The 22,775-nt window shown below is 46.1% G+C and overlaps 1 protein-coding gene across 1 annotated transcript in view; it reads right to left on the bottom strand.

Moving 5' to 3' along the window:
- Positions 1–18,439, bottom strand: part of LPAR2 (lysophosphatidic acid receptor 2) — a 107,913-nt gene extending 89,474 nt beyond the window's left edge. The window contains exon 1 of the mRNA XM_073622510.1: positions 18,298–18,439. Within this exon, the coding sequence (XP_073478611.1) occupies positions 18,298–18,304 (7 nt within the window). The 5' untranslated portion in view covers positions 18,305–18,439. The remainder of the gene's footprint in view (positions 1–18,297) is intronic.
- Between the last annotated feature and the right edge of the window lie 4,336 nt (positions 18,440–22,775).

Raw genomic sequence — 22,775 nt, 5'->3', positions numbered from 1 at the left:
TTGTCATGTGCCTTTTACTGAAGAGTGGCTTCCGTCTGGTCACAATCTACCATACAGGCCTGATTGGTGGAATGCGGCAGAGATGGTTGTTTTTCGGGAAGGTTCTCTTCTCTTTAAAGGAAGAGGATCCATTTTTTTTAGGTTAACAAAGATTAACAAACACTTTAAGAACAGAATATTTCTACTGAATAAGGCCAGTGGGGGGTGCATATGAGGATCTCTAGCAGCTTGCCTGCAATTCCCTATTACCGAGCGTGGGATGAACTCAAAGCACCATGGTAATGTGGTTTGCTGGTAACGAGCCTCCCCCCCAGGCAATGTATGTGGTATTCTTTGATGTGCATTCACTCTGTGCTGTGTGTATATTCAAAGCAATAACCAGGAACAAATGAAACTGTTTACATGAGAACTTCTATCATCAGCAAATGGTGAGCAGACAAGTGTGGGAGGGGCAGTGACACCTATACAACCCTGCTGTGTGTATATATGGATGGTAATGGATCCTCCCTCAATCACCATTCAACCAGAAGATCAAGGCAAGCTGGGCCATAGAGTTCCACAACAGCTGGAAGATACAAGCAGATGGAGATACCAGTAGCTGACAGATCTCAGGAAATAGAGAACTGATGTGTTTAAAAACTCTGTCTGACCGCCTGTGATTTCCCAGAGAGGTGTCTGCCTTCACTCCTTCCTCTTCTCCCCCTCACTTACATACACACTATAGATTATAGAAGACTTACTTATGTAAATACTGAACAACTGGCCAATCAATCTATCGTATTGCATTAATGCAACACACATTGCATTCATGCTTTACAGCAGCATTCGTTCTCAATGGCACCACGATACACTCAGGAAGATTTTCCGACACTATGCAGTTCTACATCTAATGAATAGTACATCTAAGGCTGGGTTCACACCTATGCGAAGTGGATGTGGCTTCCCCGCGTCCAATTCGCATGACAGGAGATTGTGATTGGCTCTCTATGGAGCCGTTTCACATATCTCCGCTGTGGCTGAGTGCGGAGCGGCTTGCATAGGAACGCTGTGCGTCTTTGGCTTGGTTTCAGGCAAAAATTTGGCCCTAAATCGTCCCTGAAAAGGAGAACGGGGACGCACCAGACTCCTGCTACGACCCGCTTCTGTCAGAGGTGTGAACCCAGCCTAATGGCCTGTACACATGATCCGAAAATCGGACGACAGATCGTCCGTTTTTTTTTTGGTTTTTTTTGCATGCTAGTCGCATATCGAAAATGGAGAGGTTACTAAAGTGACGAAAATTCTCGTACGACAGAATAAAAAAATCAGAAGTGATGTCATGTTTTGTAGTGTATTTCTTTTTTTTTTTTTTTTTTTGCAAAATACTTTTTATTAAGTTTTATAGTATACATACAACAACAGCCACAAATTGCGGAAATCAGCCACCGGTTACAGTAGAAATCCAGTGCACATCAACAAAAGACAGAAAAAAAAAAAAACACACACACACCATACAATACTTGCCCAAACAGATATACACAGTCCCGACCCTCCCACCAAAAGTGGGTACATATTAATAAAGCTCATAGACACCATGTGCAATCCTACAGGATAATACTTGCAGTTCAGCTCCCCAACCCTCCCCATCAGAGGAAACTAAGACCCCCAATTCTAACAACCTAGGGAGACTTCATTGTAACAGGGGTACATTTTGTAACTGCCCATCACTCCAGAAACGGTTGTAGTGTATTTCTATTGTATTTTCGGACGACAACTGTACTGATTAAACGAAAATCATACGATCTGGTATCGTACGAGAAAAACATTTCGCGTCTGTCCAATCGGATAATATCAGACGAACTGTCGTGATCGGCTCTCGAAAGCTCTGTACTAACGATCCGATTATCGTACGATCACTTCCAAAGCGGTATTCTTCGTACGATTTTCGGATCATGTGTACTAGAGCTGAACGATTTTGGCTAAAATGAGAATCACGATTTTTTTGCTTGGAATAAAGATCACGATTCTCTCACAGTTCTCGCGGTGTAACATCTTTCAGATTATACAAAAAAATTGGGCTAACTTTACTGTTTATATTTTTTTATTATTCATTAAAGTGTATTTTTTTTTTTTTTTTAATTGTGTTTGAAAGACCACTGCGCAAATACGGTGTGACATAAAATATTGCAACAACCACCATTTTATTCTCTAGGGTCTCTGCAAAAATATATATATATATAATGTTTGGGTGTTCCAAGTTATTTTCTAGCAGAAAATAATGATTTTTACTGGTAAGCATAGGCGTCGCTAGGGGGTGGCTATTGGGGCTACAGCCCCGAGTCTGGGGCCCATAGCCCCGAGTCTCTTGTCCCGGTCCACAATGCAGGGGACAGCGGCGGACTGAGCCGTGGTAGCACGGCTCCGGCTCCAGCTCCACCCCTGCCTCCACCTGACTCTACTCTTGGTCAGTGGTTGCCAGAGCCGCCTAGCGGCTAGAAACCAGTGACGTCACGGCCGCAACTTCCTTCCTGCCCACTGTGCCCACACTGTCCAGCAATCAAAGCGGAAGAGGATTGCACTTCCTCCTCCTCCGCGCTAGTGCTTGTGGGGCCTGGCCTGCGACTCCTGGACTGGAGCGTCCCGCCGCTGGTCCAGTGGCGGCGTGGAGTGCAGAGCAGCAGGATCAAACAGGGAAGAGCCCGAGAGAGAGAGAGAGAGAGAGAGAGAGAGAGAGAGAGAGAGAGAGAGAGAGAGAGAGAGAGAGAGAGAGAGAGAGAGAGAAGACACCGCCACCCTGAGCAGCATCCCCGGCGCCTCCCAGAGCCTGCACTCCTCCAACCTCAGTCCTTTCCCAGCTCACTGTGACTGGAACAGGAAGAAGGCTCCAGAAGGCAGGAATTACAATGCGGGTGCCATGCCACAGCGATCCCCGCTCGGCTCTCCTCCTCTCCTCTGGCTGCCTCGCACACCAGCACCACGGCTGAGCTGCTGCTGCAGGACCTGGACACATGAAGTCTGTCTCCTCCTGGTCAGGTAGGTCAGTCAGTGTGTGTATGTCAGGTAGGTCAGTGTGTCAGGTAGGTCAGTGTGTGTTAGGTAGGTCAATGCATGTAAGTCAGTGCATGTCAGGTAGGTCAGTGCGTAGGTCAGTGTATGTCAGTGTATGTATGTCAGGTAGGTCAGTGTATGTATGTCAGGTAGGTCAGTGTATGTATGTCAGGTAGGTCAGTGTATGTATGTCAGGTAGGTCAGTGTATGTATGTCAGGTAGGTCAGTGTATGTCAGGTAGGTCAGTATGTGTCAGGTAGGTCAGTGTGGGTCAAGTAGTTCAGCGTGTGTCAGGTAGGTCAGTGTGGGTCAGGTAGGTCAGTGTATGCCAGGTAGGTCAGTGTGTGTCAGGTAGGTCAGTGTATGTATGTCAGGTAGGTCAGTGTGTGTCAGGTAGGTCAGTGTGTGTCAGTTTAGTGGTCAGCATTGATGGGCACTGGTAAGCCCGGCAGCAACCAGCAAGTGAGCATACCCCCCGCCACAAAACCCTACCGTCAGGGGCGGACTGACAACTCATGGTGCCCCGGGGCAATAGGAGATTATGGGGCCCCCAGGCAATAGATTATGGGGCCACACAGTATACACACACACACACATACAGTATACACCCACAGACACACAATATACACACACAGAATACACATACACACACTGAAAAGGTACTGGAGAGGCGGGACAGCTACTGTATAACCTTGGGATTTAAAAAAAAAAAAACACAGATTTTTACATACTGTCCTTGGTTTTATTGAGGCTGGCAACCCTGATGGGACCCCTTAGTGGCATGGGGCCCTCGGGCACTGCCCGAGTGCCCGAATGGTCAGTCCGCCCCTGCCTACCGCCCAGCCAAAAAACCCAGCACCACTAGAAACACCCGCCCATCCCCCCACCCCCCACTGTGCTGGCCTTTGACTTTGGGCTGAAGCCTCTGGTCTTTTTGCCACCTACCAACGCCCCTGCTTGTAAGCAACAAATGTCGGACAAGATTTGGTCTTTAAATGGTTAAAACACCCTCATTTACACGCCTGAGTTCTTTCCTTTGATGAAAAGATACTTTGTTTCTACTTATTAAATGGACAAACATGCAGCGCTCAATGGGCGCCAGCAATAAAAGATTGCTGTAGGGAGTGCCAGTTTTTAGCGCTTAAGGACCCACACTGTTGTTTTTCTACTTATTAGTGGGTTGTGATAAAACTTGGCAGGCTGCCTGGATTTATTTTTATTTTTTATTTTTTCCTTCCAGCTGTGAGAACTCTCTGCACGTGTTCGAAAGAATCGTGACATGCTGTTTTGAAGATCGGGAAGGGAAAAAGATTGCGATTTGGATTCTTAACGATTAATCGTGCAGCTCTAGTATGTATGGGCCGTTAGGCCAGCCATACATTATTACATTTCCTTCAACACCTAGTGCAAGGGCCTGCCTGATTGCATACAAATTAAAAATGTTTAGGTTTGAGCTCATATTACATACTTTTGGTACATCTACAAGAAAATTGTATAATGTATGGCCAGCCTTAAGCCGGGTACACGGGTCGAATGACGGGAGACATCGGCCAGTCTAAAGAAAACCGACCCGTGTTTATTTCGGACGAGCATGCCGGAAAACCAGAAGCCGACCGACTCCTGATCAGTGCTCTCAGCCAATGACAGAGAGCGCAGATCAGAGTGTTCTGGGGGTGGGGTTGTCACCCCCCTATCAGAACACAACAGCTCAGCGGGGAGATCGCTGTACTAACCTTGTATGGTACAGCGGCTCCGACCGGAGCTGAGAGTTTTTTTTTGTTCAACCTGCTGCCTCATGCCCACTGCAGCTCCTAGAAGATGACGCCTACAGGTGCTTGAGCGGCTTTGAGCTTTTACTTTCTCTGCCTGGTAACTCCACTCCAAGTTAGTCTATGTGTCCATGCACACTATGGGCGCTTTCAGGAATTTAGTGGCTGGAAAGTTTACAGGCAGAAATAAAAAAAAACCCCCATCACTTGTGCGTTCAGGAGAGGAGCTTTTGAGTCTAAAAAACACTCAAACGTGAAAAAACGTGTATTAGTGCGCAGGAACGCTCATCGTTAGCACGTGATAATGCATTCTAATGAATTCTGGCCAATAGACTGCATTAACGCAGGAACGTGCATGAACGCGCTTGTCTTTTTACCGTGTTTTTGCTCCTGAAAACTGTAGCTTAACAAACTTTTTTGAGCTTCTCAATGCACATGATAGCCTAATAGATAGTACATACCATAGCTCTAAAATGGTACATACAATAGCTCCTCCTGCTGGAGGAGCTGCTGCTGTTTTGGGTCCTTTCCAGAAAAAATCTCTGGTCCCCCATACCGCTCCACCCTCCCAAACGCACAACAGGCTGAATTTTACTTTATTGCGCCCCCTAGCAGCTGCTCCAGGCCATTTAAACTGTGTATGTGTGCAGTGTGTTCCCTCCAGCTAACCTTAACCACTTCAGCCCCGGAAGGTTTTACCCCCTTCCTGAGATACTGCACTGCGTTGCTTTAACTGACAATTTGCGCGGTTGGGCGACGTTGTACCCAATTAAAATTTATGTCCTTTTTTCCCCACAAATAGAGCTTTCTTTTGGTGGGATTTTTTTTCATCTCTGCGGTTTTTATTTTTGCGCTATAGACAAAAAAAAAAAACGACAATTTTGAAAAATCAATATTTTTTACTTTCTGCTATAAAACATATCCAATAAAAAAATAAAATATCTAATTTCTTCATCAATTTAGACCAATATGTATTCTGCTACATATTTTTGGTAAAAAAAAAAAAAAATCTCAATAAGCGTATATTGATTGGTTTGCGCAAAAGTTATATATCGTCTACAAACTATGCGATAGAATTAGGGACTTTTTTGAAATATTTTTTTTACTAGTAATGGCAGTGATCAGCGATTTTTTTTTTTTTTTTTTTTTTTAGCGGGACTGCGACATTGCAGCGGACAAATCTAAAACTAAGAGCCCTTTCACTCTGACAGCATGGGGGCATCGGCGGTAAAGCTCCTCTAGTTTTAGCGGCGCTTTACCATCATTTTAAAGGTGCTTTTCGGCCGCTAGCGGGGGGGCTTTTAACCCCCCCACTAGTGGCCGAATAAAGGGTTAAAAGCGCCGCTGCCACGGCGCTTTGCAGGCATTGCCCATTGACTTCAATGGGCAGGGGAGCTTTAGGAGCGGTGTATACACTGCTCCTAAAGCGCCTCAAAAAAGCTGCTTGTGGGACTTTTTTTGACGTCCTGCCAGCTCAGCGCCCCAGTGTGAAAGCACTCTGGCTTTTACACTGGGATTGCAGATGAGGCATTTTTCAGACGCTTTACAGGCGCTGTTTTTACCGCTAAAGTGCTTGAAAAACTCCTCCAGTGTGAAAGGCGTCTAAGTGACACTTTTTGGGGACCAGTGACACCAATACAGTAATCAGTGCTAAAAAAAAAAATGCACTGTCACTGTACAAATGATACTGGCAGGGAAGGGGTTAACATCAGGGCCAATCAAAGGGTTAACTGTGTTCCCTGGGAGTGCTTTCTAACTGTGTGGGGAATGGCTTAACTGAAGAATGACAGAGATCTCTGTTCCTGCTTAGCAGAAACACAAGATCTCTGTCTTTCTTACTAGCAGAACAGTGATCTGTCTTGTTTACATAGGCAGACCACAGTTCTGCCTCTCTCTGAATGATTGCCGGGTTCGCTGGATTGGCTCCCGCTGTGTGGGAGAGGGACTCCGGCGGGGCGTGCGCACGCGCCCCAGAGCCCTTTGAAAGAAACCATGTACAGGTACGTGATTTTGCGCTTAAAGCGGGGGTCCACCTAAAGACGCCAAAAAAAAAAAATATTAAAAGCCAGCAGCTACAAATACTTCAGCTGCTGACTTTTAATAAATGGCCACTTACCTGTCCCAGGGTCCAGCGATGTCGGCAGGTGACGCCGAGAACCCGCTTGGTTCTCGGCAGCTGCCGCCACCATCCTAGGTGAGGGAATCAGGAAGTGAAGCGTTGCGGCTTCACTTCCCGGTTCCCTACTATGCATGCGCGAGTCGCGCTGCGCATCGTAACTGGTCCCCGCTATCTCCTGGGAGCTGTGTGTTTCCCAGGAGACAGCGCGGAGGGACAGGAAGAGGCATAGACTCCCATGGGAGTCTATGCCGGAAGTGGGTGCAAATACCTGTCTTAGACAGGTATCTGCACCCTCCTCTCCCCTGAAAGGTGCCAAATGTGACACCGGAGGGGGGGAGGGTTCAGAAAAGAGGAAGTTCCATTTTTGTGTGGAACTCCACTTTAAGGGCCGCCCTGCCGCAGTGAATGTACATGGGGCGGTCCTGAATCGGTTAATTGTGTGCTAATCGAAAACAAAAAAATACTAATGTGTTCCCCCATTTGCACAGGTGAGGTGGATTGAGATATCCTCCACTGTCAGAATACACTGATCAATTAATACAAAACAAAATAAGTGCAGCGCAATGGTAAAATAATGAGTCGGCGAGCACAATGTAAAATGCAAAGGAACTACAAGTCCCAGTATAGAAGATGAAGAAACCTAGTGATGAATACTGCAGATTCCTGTGTGACACCACCTCCACCAGCTGATAAAAATTGGGCACTTTCCAGATCCGATGGACCTCTGAGATAACAACAGAAGGTCAAACGAGCCTGTATCCTCAACATGATAATGGTAACCAGCACTCCAATGGACTGGAACACCCAAAGATAGCTCCTCCCCTGCATGTGTTACGTCCCACAGGACTTCGTCAGCAAAGGTCCTTGCTGACGAAGTCCAGTAGGACATAACGCGTACCGGGAAGGAGCTATCTAGCGGACGTCACCCGCTGCTATCGTATCTCTCATGCTACTATTTATATAAGCTGAGTTTAGTGGTAAAAATAAGTGTGAAATGCAAGATTTCGGTGGCGATTTCAGAGTGTAGGCTTACTGCGGCTGAGTGCGGGGTGTACCAAGACGGCCGCGACGGAACGTCACTTTGGTTACGACATTTGACGGGTCGCCTAATCTGATGGAACACAGGCAGTCTGTGTCCAGGGATGATCATCTGCAAGTTATGGCTGCATGTCTGATTGTATGCGAACAGCCGCAAATAAAGCTGGCTATATATTATACAATTTTCTTGTACAATTTTCCTTTAGATTTACCAAAACCATATAATATGGAGGTCAAACCTAAACACTTTCAATTTGTATGCAATCAGGAAGATCCTTGCACTACATAGTTGAAGGTAAATCTAACGGAAATTGAACAAAAAAAAAAAACTTGATAATGTATAGCCAGCTTTACTGTGTGCAATGTCAGCCTTCCATTGCTGTCAATGGGCTTCCCGCTCACCGCTAATTGCAGGGAGCTCTGCTTACTCTCCAGTAGGTAACTGCAAACAACCCCATTTGCAAGTGTGAATGGGGCCCTAAACATACACAAAATGATCCCCCACTGTACTGATAAACTGTCCTTGTGTGAGGTCATAAAAAAAAAAAACAACAGTTGCTTGTAGATCTTTTGGAGACCTATAGAAGGTGGCCTTGGCTGACCTCAGGGGTGATGATACGGTTCTTCCTCAAAGCACTGTAGGAGTGTGGAGACAGTCGGCCTTGTTGGCCGGTCCCCTCCTGATGTCATGGGTTCCAGTCCAGACACTCAGAGATCAGAACACGCTCTGTACCGAGGTTTAAGCAAAGTCATCAACAGCTTCACAGCCAAAAACTTTGCGCAAGTCCAGAAAAAAAGAGCGGTCAGCGGGGAGACCCCCGAGCAAACTTTGGATGCACTTCCCGCATTCTACAAACTTCGAGAACATCAAATCTAATTAGAGGACCTCTTCTCCTCTGTGCCAGACATACCGAGACCATGATAGGAGGGCGTTCTCAGCTCTGTGGTCAGAGGATGAAGGGTGCGTAAACCCCGACAATGAGCGCCTCCTATAGGGGGCCTGGTATACAATTCAGGGAGTTTAGTTCTAGCTGAGCGCCAAAAACCATGACAAGCTACAAGCAGTAGAGGTGGGTGCTGCTCCTGTCACTTACAGACGCACCATAACGCCAGAAGAAGTGTGCCAATGTCTGTTGTACATAAAGTTGCACAATTGCAATATGTACTACAAGCAGACAAACATCCTCATCAGACTCCCCATTAGAGTTCCCCACTTACATCAGACTCCCCATCAGAGTTCTTCCATACATCAGAGTCATTATTAAAGTCCCCAATTACATCAGAGTCTCCATTAGAGCCCTCCCCATACATCAGAGTCGCCCCTTACATTAGAGTAGCCATCTGAGATCCCCCTTACATCACAGTCCCCATCAGAGTCCCTCCTTACATCAGAGTCGCCCCTTACATTAGAGTAGCCATCTGTAATCCCCCTTACATCACAGTCCCCATCAGAGTCCTTCCTTACATCAGAGTCCCTATCAGAGTCCTTCCTTACATCAGAGTACCCATCTGAGCCCCCTTTATGTCAGAGCCCCTCTTTATATAAGAGTGTCCATTAAAGTCAGAGCCCATTTGTACAGAGTTTCTATTAGAGTCTCCTCATAGATCAGTGTCCATTCTTACATCATAGTCTCCAACAGAGGGCCTTCTCACATCAGAGTCTCCATCAGAGTCCCCCCCTTACATTAGGGTCTTCATCAGAGTAGTCCTTATCATCAAAGTCCTGATCTGAGCCCCCCCTTACATCAGAGTCACCATCAGTATCCTTCCTTACTTCAGAGTCTCCATCCTTAAATTAGGGTCCCCATCAGTGCCCTCCTTAACACCAAAGTCATGATCTGAGCCTTCCTTACACCAGGGTCCTCATCACATTCCTTCCTTACACCAGGGTCCCCCATCACATTCCTTCCTTACACCAGGGTCCCTATCACCTTCCTTACACCAGGGTCCCTATCACCTTCCTTACACCAGGGTCCCTATCACCTTCCTTACATCAGGTTTGATGTCACATTTCTTCCTTACACCAGGGTCCCCATCACATTCCTTGCTTACATCAGGGTCCCTATCACCTTCCTTACATCAGGGTCCCCATCACATTCCATCCTTACACCAGGGTCCCTATCACCTTTCTTACACCAGGGTCCCTATCACCTTCCTTACATCGGGTTCGATGTCACATTTCTTCCTTACACCAGGGTCCCCATCCCATTCCTTCCTTACACCAGGGCCCCCATTACATTCCTTGCTTACATCAGGATCCCTATCACCTTCCTTACATCAGGGTCCCCATGGCATTCCTTCCTTACATCAGGGTCCCCATCATTTTCCTTACATCAGGGTCCCCATCACATTCTTTTCTTACATCAGGGTCCCCATCACATTCCTTCCTTACACCAGGGTCCCCATCACATTCCTTCCTTACACCAGGGTCCCCCATCACATTCCTTCCTTACATCAGGGTCCCCATCACATTCCTTCCTTACATCAGGGTCCCCCATCACATTCCTCCCTTACACCAGGGTCCCCCATCACATTCCTTCCTTACATCAGGGTCCCCAACACATTCCTTCCTTACATCAGGGTCCCCAACACATTCCTTCCTTACATCAGGGTCCCCAACACATTCCTTCCTTACATCAGGGTCCCCAACACATTCCTTCCTTACATCAGGGTCCCCAACACATTCCTTCCTTACATCAGGGTCCCCATCACATTCCTTCCTTACATCAGGGTCCCCATCACATTCCTTCCTTACATCAGGGTCCCCATCACATTCCTTCCTTACATCAGGGTCCCCATCACATTCCTTCCTTACATCAGGGTCCCCATCACATTCCTTCCTTACATCAGGGTCCCCATCACATTCCTTCCTTACATCAGGGTCCCCCATCACATTCCTTCCTTACACCAGGGTCCCCCATCACATTCCTTCCTTACATCAGGGTCCCCATCACATTCCTTCCTTACACCAGGGTCCCCATCACATTCCTTCCTTACACCAGGGTCCCCCATCACATTCCTTCCTTACACCAGGGTCCCCCATCACATTCCTTCCTTACATCAGGGTCCCCCATCACATGCCTTCCTTACATCAGGGTCCCCATCACATTCCTTCCTTACACCAGGGTCCCCCATCACATTCCTTCCTTACATCAGGGTCCCCATCACATTCCTTCCTTACACCAGGGTCCCCCATCACATTCCTTCCTTACACCAGGGTCCCCCATCACATTCCTTCCTTACACCAGGGTCCCCATCACATTCCTTCCTTACACCAGGGTCCCCATCACATTCCTTCCTTACACCAGGGTCCCCCATCACATTCCTTCCTTACACCAGGGTCCCCATCACATTCCTTCCTTACACCAGGGTCCCCATCACATTCCTTCCTTACACCAGGGTCCCCCATCACATTCCTTCCTTACACCAGGGTCCCCATCACATTCCTTCCTTACACCAGGGTCCCCCATCACATTCCTTCCTTACACCAGGGTCCCCCATCACATTCCTTCCTTACATCAGGGTCCCCATCACATTCCTTCCTTACACTAGGGTCCCCCATCACATTCCTTCCTTACATCAGGGTCCCCAACACATTCCTTCCTTACATCAGGGTCCCCATGACATTCCTTCCTTACATCAGGGTCCCCAACACATTCCTTCCTTACATCAGGGTCCCCAACACATTCCTTCCTTACATCAGGGTCCCCATCACATTCCTTCCTTACATCAGGGTCCCCATCACATTCCTTCCTTACATCAGGGTCCCCATCACATTCCTTCCTTACATCAGGGTCCCCATCACATTCCTTCCTTACATCAGGGTCCCCATCACATTCCTTCCTTACACCAGGGTCCCCCATCACATTCCTTCCTTACATCAGGGTCCCCATCACATTCCTTCCTTACATCAGGGTCCCCAACACATTCCTTCCTTACATCAGGGTCCCCATCACATTCCTTCCTTACATCAGGGTCCCCAACACATTCCTTCCTTACATCAGGGTCCCCAACACATTCCTTCCTTACATCAGGGTCCCCATCACATTCCTTCCTTACACCAGGGTCCCCCATCACATTCCTTCCTTACACCAGGGTCCCCCATCACATTCCTTCCTTACACCAGGGTCCCCCATCACATGCCTTCCTTACATCAGGGTCCCCATCACATTCCTTCCTTACACCAGGGTCCCCCATCACATTCCTTCCTTACATCAGGGTCCCCATCACATTCCTTCCTTACATCAGGGTCCCCATCACATTCCTTCCTTACACCAGGGTCCCCCATCACATTCCTTCCTTACACCAGGGTCCCCCATCACATTCCTTCCTTACACCAGGGTCCCCATCACATTCCTTCCTTACACCAGGGTCCCCATCACATTCCTTCCTTACACCAGGGTCCCCCATCACATTCCTTCCTTACACTAGGGTCCCCATCACATTCCTTCCTTACACCAGGGTCCCCCATCACATTCCTTCCTTACACCAGGGTCCCCATCACATTCCTTCCTTACACCAGGGTCCCCCATCACATTCCTTCCTTACACTAGGGTCCCCCATCACATTCCTTCCTTACATCAGGGTCCCCATCAGAGTCCTCCTTAACATCAAAGCACTGATCTAAACCCCACTAACCCTAGCTGTGGGCTGGATAAAAATCCTGTAGCAGGCGGGATGTGCTCTGCACCGATCAAGGACCTGTTCAGCATCATCAAAACTATGAAATGATATTCCCATGTTAGCCCCGATTAAACGGATGAGGAATCTTTTCCTCTTTAGAAGGCAGCCGCTTCCAATGAAAGCAAATCATCTCGAGGCCAAGAACCACACCGCTCCCCTCCAAGATTCCGGAAAATATTCCAGAGAGCAGCACATCCACCGGCACAGATCTTAGCAGGACACCGCCGTCTCTCCGGGAGACAAAACATGCCGCTGTTGTTCTTGGCCATTGTTGAGAGACGCAAGTAGCGCAGCCCCTCTGCAGCGTCACTTGGCTCTCTTATTGGCCGCTAACATTGGGCGCTGTGTGGAGGGGAACATAGCGGACACATGTTAGGAATGTGACACCGACATGAACCTGGGATGGTGGGGTGACCTGCTGCTGGTGAATGTAATCTGCAGAGGCTGGGCTCTGTCATTCCGTATGATGTATGCATAAGGGGCTCATTCACACGATCGTAAAACGTCCCATAGATGCACACAGCGAATAGTTTTGTACGCATCTAAAACGCAGCACTGGAGGAATTGATAGGGCCACACACACAGCTAAGTCTACAAATGAAAATGTGGGATGCGTTTAGCGGCAGACAAAAAAAAGTAGGAGACGCTGCGTCCAGGGCCATGCATATCGCTGTGCGTACGCGAGTCTTTAGAAGAACTGCATGCATCTAAATGCAAGTACATTAGGTGCGTATTTTATGCAGGATCCTTTGTTAGCTTTGCTAGCAAGACGCAGAAAATACGCATGTGCCCATGTGAATGAAACCTAGGGGCTCATTCACATAAGCATCAAAAATGCCGCTTTAGATTCACAAAGCGTACAGTTCTCTATGCACCGCTATAGGAATCAATAGGGCCAAACACACACCGTCACCTACATTTACCGCGTTTAGTGGTGTACAAACAAAGTAGGACACCATGATATATCTGCAGATCTTGGGTGTATATTCACACCAGATGCGTTTCTAAACGCATTCCCAAAACATGGCAACCAAAAAAGAATAGTTTCCTTATGAATGCAGTTCACACCAGCGTGTTGCGGTGCATCACATTTGCTCGCTGCTGGAAATATGTACGGCGTGCGCTATTTTTTTTTTTTTTTTTTAAGCACTGCGCAATGGGGTTGATTTATTTAGTTTTTTCTTTACCACAAAACTGCCTATGCAGATAAGGGACATCTGTAAATAAGAATAAACTGTGCAGTTCTCACTAAAGATGAATAAAGTCCTTGCTATCGGTGTAGGCCATTTATATACCTTATGAAGCCTGACTGGAATACTCCCAGGACGTGGCTATGTACTCCCAGGACTTGGCTAAGTACTCCCAGGATGTGGCTAAGTGAGGCCTAGTCATCACTGCTCACCTCCACCAACACAGAAGTTGCTGAGCACAGAGCTACTGCCATCAGGGGAGAGAAAGGACATGTGAGGGGGTTTGAATCAGAGAAAGAGCTCACTCCTGTGGTGGTGGAGGTGAGCGGTGACGACTAGGCCTCACTTAGCCACGTTCTGGGAGTACTCAGCAATGTCCTGGAAGTATTCCAGTCAGGCTTCATAAGGTATGTAAATGGCCTACACCTATAGCAAGGGTATTATTCATCTTTAGTCAGAGCTGCATGCTTTGTTTTCTACAGACATCCCTTATCTGCATAGGCAGTTTGTTCGTAAAGGGGAACTATCCTTTTAACCTCCTTAGCGGTATTCCCGAGTCTGGCTCGTGGTGAATTTTCAGTACCAAAAGCGGTAACCCCCGAGCCACACTCGGAATCGCATCGCAGGATCCAGGCAAAGTTACTTACCTTGTCCTCAGCATCCTGCGATGTCACCCGCTGTGTGTGCGAGCCGTCATCCGCTCGATTCATCACAGCGCCGGGCTCCGTTCCCTGCGAGCATTGTGACTCACGGGGACGGAGAACGGCGCCAAATTCAAAAAGTAAAAAACACACAATACATATACAGTACACTGAAATCTTAGGCCCGGTTCACACTGATGCGCTGTGACTTTGTTCCGTTTTTTGTCCTTTGTGAGGTGAGAATTTATCGCGAATTTCAGGAGTTGGACATAGCTGCGATTGATATTCTAGCCAATGGAATCAGTGTAAAAAAAAATAAAAAGGTGTTAACTTCCTGTGTACTTCCTGTTTTTTGTGGGGAGTAGTGTGGTGGAATTGGCACATATGTGAACCATCAATGTGATTCAAGAATGATTTACATTGATGTCTATGGAGACTAAATTCGCAACGCAGTAAACTCGCACAAGACCCTTTTTTAAATCGCATCGCATTCGTAGAGGAATCGCAACGCATGTATGTGAACGACCGTCATTGAAAACAATGACTTTAGGGATGACATGCGAATTTAAAGTGTTTTTGACGCATCGCATTCGTTATGAACTCGCATCAGTGTGAACCGGGCCTTACAGATTACAGTACTGTATCAATTTATTTCACCTCCCCTTTGTCCCTTTCTCCAATGCCCTGCATGCAGTTTTATATTATAAAAACTGTTCTTTCTGCCTGGAAACTGGAGATTGTCCATAGCAACCAAAACCGTCCCTTTACATCAAAAGCGGTTCTAGACCAGCTAGAAAAAAGCGATAATAAATTAGAATCACTCGCAGAATTGAGCGATAGTGATTAGTGGGGAGATCCATCATCAAACACTCAAAGTAGAAACTGGAATCTAAAAGCTGCTCGGTTGTTATTCCGGAGGAGCAGGAGGGGACATCCCCCCTCCCGCCGCTCTGACCGGGCCTCCCGTCCCACCAGGGAGACCCGATCCTCGATCCGCCACTTCCGGCAGCTAGAGACAGACTGGCACGAAGCCGGAAACAGCTTCGTGCCAGTCTTCTCTCTGTAAACACGGAAGTGACGTCACGACGTCACTTCCTGTTTACTCGACTGCCAATGGATTTTTTAAAAAATATACAGTATTCAGAATTGCCGTTTGACGATCTGAACACTTTGAAGCGCAAAGGAGGAATTTGGGGTCTTTTAGACCCCCGATCCCTCCATATAGAGTACCTGTCACCACCTATTACTGTCACAAGGGATGTTTACATTCCTTGTGATAGCAATAAAAGTGATCAAGTTTATTTTTTTTTTTTAAAAACGCAATGTAAAAAAATAAAAATAAATGAAATAAAAAATAATAAAATTTTTTAAAGCGCCCCCCTCCCCACGAGCTCGCGCAGCAAAGAAAACGCATACGGAAGTCGCGCCCGCATATGTAAACAGTGTTCAAATCACACACGTGAGGTATCGCAGTGATCGTCAGAGCGAGAGCAATAATTCTAGCACTAGACCTCCTCTGTAACTCTAACCTGGTAACTGTTATTTTTTTTTTTTAAATGTCGCCTATGGAGATTTTTAAGGTACCGTAGTTTGTCGCCATTCCACGAGTGTGCGTAATTTTAAAGCGTGACATGTTTGGTATCTCTTTACTCTGCGTAATATCATCTTTCACATTATACAAAAAAAAAAATAATGGGCTAACTTTACTGTTTCGTTTTTTTTAAATTCATGAAAGTGTCTTTTTCCCCAAAAAGTTGCGTTTAAAAGACCGCTGCACAAATACCGTGTGACATAAAATATTACAACGATCGCCATTTTATTTTCTAGACTCTCTGCTAAAAAAAAAAATATACATAATGTTTGGGGGTTCTTAGTAATTTTCTAGCAAAAAAATACAGATTTGAACTTGTAAACACCAAATGTCAGAAATAGGCTTAGTCATGAAAGGGATAATAAACTTGTTTCTGAGAAAAAAAAAAACAAAAAAAACCACTGAAAGTAAAAAAAGCGAAAAATCTGCAACTGAGCAAATTTCAGTGTTTTTGATTTGATTACATTATTGAATATTTTTTTTTTTTATTATTATTTGTTATAATTATTTATTATATTATAATTTATGATTTTGTGTTTCAAACTTTATCATACCCGGGATGTCCACTAGACTCGTTTAGACATATTTAAGTGAGTTATTCCTAATTACAGGCCTACAAGATAAAACGCCAAATTTCCATGCAAAACAATTGTACCGCTTTGAGCATCAAAAATCTGACATAATCATACCGCCAGGGAGGTTAGATTAAAAGTCAGCAGCTACAGTATTTTTTTTGAGGGGGGGGGCTGGAGCTCTTTGTTAAGCTTTGACAAAAAACTGGAAGCTGATTGGTTTCTATGTAGAGCTGCACCAGATTTTGCACTGTCCAGTTTTAGTAAATAAACCCCAAAGTGTTCAAATGCACGCAAAACACGCACATATGTGCAACGCACTTCAAGGCAAAAAAAAAAAACATTGCACACGCCAATGCATTATAAAAAATGCAATGGACGGCAGCGTGCATGCATTGCGGTGTGAATGATCTGTTAAACGTGTACACTTGTTAATACATGTAAACGCATGCAAATGCATAAAATCAATAAAAGAATTGTGCGTTTAGAGGCATCTAAACACAAATACTTAGACGCATATTTTACGCTAGCAACAACCTGCCTTCCATGCAGAAAATACGCCTGAAGTGAATGACGTCTACAACCGGATTCACACCCCTGCGTTCCCGCTTTATGCGTCTTTCCATGAACACATCATGATGTGCGTTATGACACGCGCTGACATTCAATACAGGGTGCACAGCAAAATACTTTGAAAACGGGTGTGAACGATGCCATTGGAACCTATATAATCTTACTGTCCATGCATTTTTGATGCAGACAAAAAAAAAAAAAACGCATTGGACTGCATCTGGTGTGAAGCGGCTGGTGGACGTTCATCTTTGACTGCGGTGACCAGAAAATTCGTAGAAGCAGGATGGAAATTTTTTTTTTCTCAATTCTGCAACAGTAAATGTAGTTTTTACGCATGCAAAAATGCATCCGGAACGGATCTTGAGTGCGTTTTTTTTTGCGGCGTGAACCAGCCCTATATGCAATGTGGGTGAAACGCAGCCAATCCCGTGCTTTTCCCGCACTGCACTGAAACGTCCCATGCGATCTGCTGAGGGGGTTAAAATTAACAACAAAAACAGCTCGCGAAACGCATTGCGATTGTCGTCTGCATCAGATCGCATTGGGCGTTCACACACATACATCCAATCTGATTCCGGTGCGGCCAAAAAAAAAAAGTGTCCTGCACCATTTTTTTTGCGCTTTGAGCCGTACAAATCTGAGCGTGCGACTCACGTGTGGCGCACAAGTGTGAACGCGGGCTTAAGGCGAACTCCATTGTTTGATGGATTTGATGGAATCACGCATCGATCGATGTGTGTATGGCCACCATTGCAGGTATAAAAAAAATTAACTAAAAAAAATTGTGATTTCGCATAGTTCCCATCGTGTTTCCGATCGTCCGATCATATTGTTCTATAGATCACACACATCCAGATCAATATATAATACAATTGTATTTTCCCACTACAGGCAATCAGGAGACATTGGATCGATCAGTGTAGGTGAATATCGGTCCATAGTGATAACAATGCCCGGATAGGATGGAATAGGAGACATCCAATACAAAGTAACAATAAGAAGTGTAAAGTATCAGAGAAGAGGAGGAGGAGGATGGATCCGATCGGATGTCCGATCCCCCCCCCATAGACAGTGATTGGAGGCGGAGTACTCACCGAACATCTCGGCTCACTAGTCCGGGGATCCCAATACTAAAAGTCCGGGGACTCCTCCGCTCCTCCGAGACTATCAGCTGGAGAGGTGGGAGGGGCCGAGCCGCTTTACAACGAGTCAGATTACAGAGCCGTGCACTGAGCTCCCCCCCTCGTGTGTGACAATGGTACAGTGCCAGGAGCGGAGCGGGATGGAGAGGGGGCGGATACCATCATTCCTTATAGGGGGGGACATTCCTCTACCTCACTCAGCATCTCTAAACATTGTGCACGCTGCATGGGTGGGCGGGGCCTCAGCTGCAGGACTGGACTCCATAGGGAGCTCATAGAGATTACATACAAATAGGACTTTCCTGCCGGAAGAGCTTACAATCTAAAGTCCTGCAGAGGTCTGCAGAATGAAAGCTGAACTCCAAGAATAAATAAAGACAAAACTTTTTTGTTTTTAGTATTGGACAGAGTGGAGAGGGATTGGAACCCCTGCCAGGTTTTTATTGTCTGTGACCCCCCTCCATTAGGGAGATTCACTCTCCAGCCATTTGTCCCGTTAAGGCTCCATTCACACTTGTGTGACTCCGAAGTCTGTGCCACTTTGGAGTGCAAATTATAGGCGACTGTGGATGACTGCGACTTGGATACGACTTTGGCTTCGACCAATGATAATGCAGCACAACTATCACATTTATAACAATAGGCAGAGCTCCCAACTGTCCCTGATTTGGAGGGACTGTCCCTGATTTGGAGGGACTGTCTCTGATTTGGAGCAATGTCCCTCATTCCTCCTCATTTGTCCCTCATTTTGGTCTGATCCTTATAGTTGTATATAAAAATCACTTTTTTTTTCTTTCAAAAATTGTTCCCCAGTGCTAAATCTTTCATCCAATTTCTAAATTGCTGCATTTTGTAGATTTCAAAAGCCAATATAAAGGAATAGTAGTGGTAAAAGTACGCCTTGTGGATTTAATTAACCTTTTTTTGGTTAATTCTCCTTTAAGGGGGTGTGGCAGGGGGGCGTGTCCTATGCCTACATAGGACACGCCCTTAGTAGGTGTCCCTCATTCCCATCTCAGAATGTTGGGAGGTGTGACAATAGGGTGCAACTTTCCAGGGTTTACATCGCAGTCTGTGGCACTCAAGTCGCGTGAAATTCGGACCAAAGTAGTGAAGGAAACTTTCTAAAGTTGCTGTGACTTTAAGTTGCACATCTTTGAACGGTTGTCATTGAAAAACATTAGGAGGGGGGCGACTAGTCATGGGACTTTAGAGTCCAGAGTCGCATGACAAGTCGCATAAGTGTGAATGGGGTCTTACCGTTATCATGGGAAATGAAAGAAAATCCCAAATTTTGGGTTGTCACCAGAACAGTGCGGCTCCGTTCACACCTGGACAAAACGCACAGAAAACACGCATTTTGCTGTGCGTTTCAGAAACGCCAGTCACGCATTCTTAGGCTACTTTCACACTGGGGCGGGGGGTGCGTTAACGGTAAAGCACCGCTAGTTTTAGCAGCGCTTCACCGTCGTTTTAGCGGCACTTTTCAGCCGATAGTAGGGAGCTTTTAACCCCTGCTAGCGGCCAAAGAAAGGGTTAAAAGCGCCCTTGTTGAGTCGCTGCCGAAGTGCTTTTTAGGCACTTCAGCAGCGCTGCCCATTCATTTCAATGGGCAGGGGCGTTTTGAGAGCGGTGTATACTGCGATCCCAAACCGCCCCGAAGATGCTGTTTGCAGGACTTTTTTACCCGTCCCGCAAGCACCACCCCAGTGTGAGAGCACTCGGGCTTTTACACTGGGGGGGCTTGAGAGGCGCTTTACGGGCGCTATTTTTATCGCTAAAACGCCTGAAAAGCACCCCAGTGTGAAAAGGGTCTTAAAATGGTTCTAAGGGCCAGTTCACATTACAGTGCATTTTCTTCTGCATCAAAAGTGCATGGATAGTAGGTTACATGGTTTCCAATGGCATAGTTCACACCAGTGCAGTCAGTTCCAGTCCCAGAAAAAAAAAAAAAAGTAGAGGAAATTGCATTTTCCTGCACTGAACTGTACTGGAATGCAGTAAAATGCATCAAAAACACACCGGAATGCACTGAAACGCATCAAAAATGCTTAAAAAATGCACCACACCCCAGTGAAAAAAAAAAAAACAGGAAAAAAAGAAGAAAAAAAAACATCTGGAAACGCATCAAGAACGTGCCAAAAACACGCAATGCAGAAACGGATCTTGAGTGGTGTGTACCAAGGGCTGGTACACACCACAAGAAACATCCTACAGATCCATTCCTGGTGAGTTTCTGCATGCGCCTTTTTGACGCATTTTGAATGCGTTGCTGTGCGTTTTTGATGCGTTTCCAGGATGCATTCCACATGCTTTTTTTCTTTGTTTTCCTGGTGTTTTTTTTCACTGTACTGGGGTCCGGTGCATTATTGATGTGTGTAGGTGCATTCTGGTGCTGCGACTTTGCCACGACTTGAAGCAATGCCTGTGAAATCTTGAGGTCTATGGCCCTCAAGTCGCATCAAAGTCGGACCGAAGTAGTGCAGGGACTATTTTGAAGTCGCACAGATATGAACGGTACTCATTAGAAATCATGGGGTACGACTTGTCCTGCTTCTTGGCACTGCAAAGTCGCATAACAAGTCGTACCCCATGATTTCCAATGAGAACCGTTTATATCTGTGCGACTTCAAAATAGTGTGAAAGGGGCCTTACTCGATCCAAAATGACAACTGCCCGATTTGAGTGACAAAAAAAAGCTTTGCGCTTCAGGCGTTTGGCTTCAGGCGACTTGGAGCAGAGATGTGAACCGTCTCCATAGAGAATCATTGATTTTTTTTCCCCTCCAGCGTTTTTGAGCTTCAAAGTTACAAAATGCTCAGGTGTGAATGCAGCCTTAGTGGGGGAGGGAGAGCTGTCTTTGACAGGGAGTGCACAGTGAGCGCGCTCTCCCCCAGTACACAAACACTGGCTAGGCACACAGGTAACCCTTTGATCGCCCCTGATGTTAACCCCTTCCCTGCCAGTGTCATTAGTGAAGTGACAGTGCATATTTTTAGCACTGATCACTGTATTTGTTGTCACCGGTCCCCAAAAAAAGTGTTAGTGTCCCGACTGTCTGCCGCACTGTCACAGTCCCGCTATAAGTCGCTGATCGCCGCCATTACTAGTAAATAAAAAATAAAAACTATCCCATAGTTTGTAGACACTAGAACTTTTGGGATTATTGGACAAAATTGATGAAGAAATTCGATTTTTTTAAAAATTTTTATTGGATATGTATTATAGCAGAAAGTAAAAAATATTGCGTGTTTTCAAAATTGTCGTTTTTTTGTTTTTGTTTCTAGAGCTAAAAATAAAAAATGCAGAGGTGATCAAATACCACCAAAACAAAACCCTAATTGTGGGGAAAAAAGACATAAACGTTATTTAGGTACAGCGTCACATGACCGCGCAATTGTCATTTAAAGTAACGTAGTGCCGTATTGAAAAAAATGACCTGGTCATGAAGGGGGGTAAATCTTCTGGAATCTTTATGTGGACATATGTGTTACGTGCGCAGCAACAGGTTAATCGCATAGTTCCACGGCTTTACACAATAGAAGTACGGAGATCCCTATTACCTGAGGGGTCGCTGTGGAAGCTTCAAATCACCACAGTGTTCAACTCTACATCCAACGATCACTGCCATATTCCGGGTCTTGTGTGAGCGGCTTCTACACCTAACAAGGGGGACGGGGGCGATCGCTTGGCTTCTCCACCATTTATAGAACACCTTGTATTTTTTTCAATGACTGCAAGGCATTCCCTAATTGGATGAGGTGGAGAGGAGGCACGGTGATGTTACGGTCTCCACCTTGTCCAATAGGAGGATGCCTTGTATTCAATGAAAAAAAATAAATACAAGTTCTATGAATGGTGAAGGTGTTGAGCAAGTGACCCCCTGTGCTCAGCGGAGAAGACGCTCACAGAGGACTCGGAAAAGATCGCAGTGATCGCTGTACAGTATATAATGCTACTGAATATTACAGTGATTGTCAGCTTCCCCATCGCTTCATCCGGATACCTAATATGGACAGTTATATTGTGCCAAGCTGGACCAATGGAAGTCGGCTGTAAAGATCATTGCTAGAGTTCCGTGCAGTTGGGAGTTGCTGCACTAAGGGAAGATCGGCAGCCCCTGCAAATCGCTTTTCAGAGGGCATCTGACAGGTGACTTGGAGGTGGTATGTCACCTCCTCACTGCCTGTTTTAAAGTGTTATGCCTTGTACACACGGTCGGATTTTAGTGCGATCGGATTGTGTTGTCGGAAATTCTGATCGTGTGTGGGCTCTATCGGACTTTTTCCGTCTGAATTTCCGACACACAAAGTTTGAGAGCAGGCTATAAATTTTTCCGACAACAAAATCCGATCAGTTAAATTCCGATCGTGTGTACACAAATCCGACGCACAAAGTGCCACGCATGCTCAGAATAAATTAAGAGAGGA

This window comes from Aquarana catesbeiana, linkage group LG03 (genome assembly GCF_042186555.1).
Source record: "Aquarana catesbeiana isolate 2022-GZ linkage group LG03, ASM4218655v1, whole genome shotgun sequence".
NCBI lineage: Eukaryota > Metazoa > Chordata > Amphibia > Anura > Ranidae > Aquarana > Aquarana catesbeiana.
Note: the sequence above shows the minus strand (reverse complement) of the source record. Positions and strands in the feature narration are given on the sequence as shown.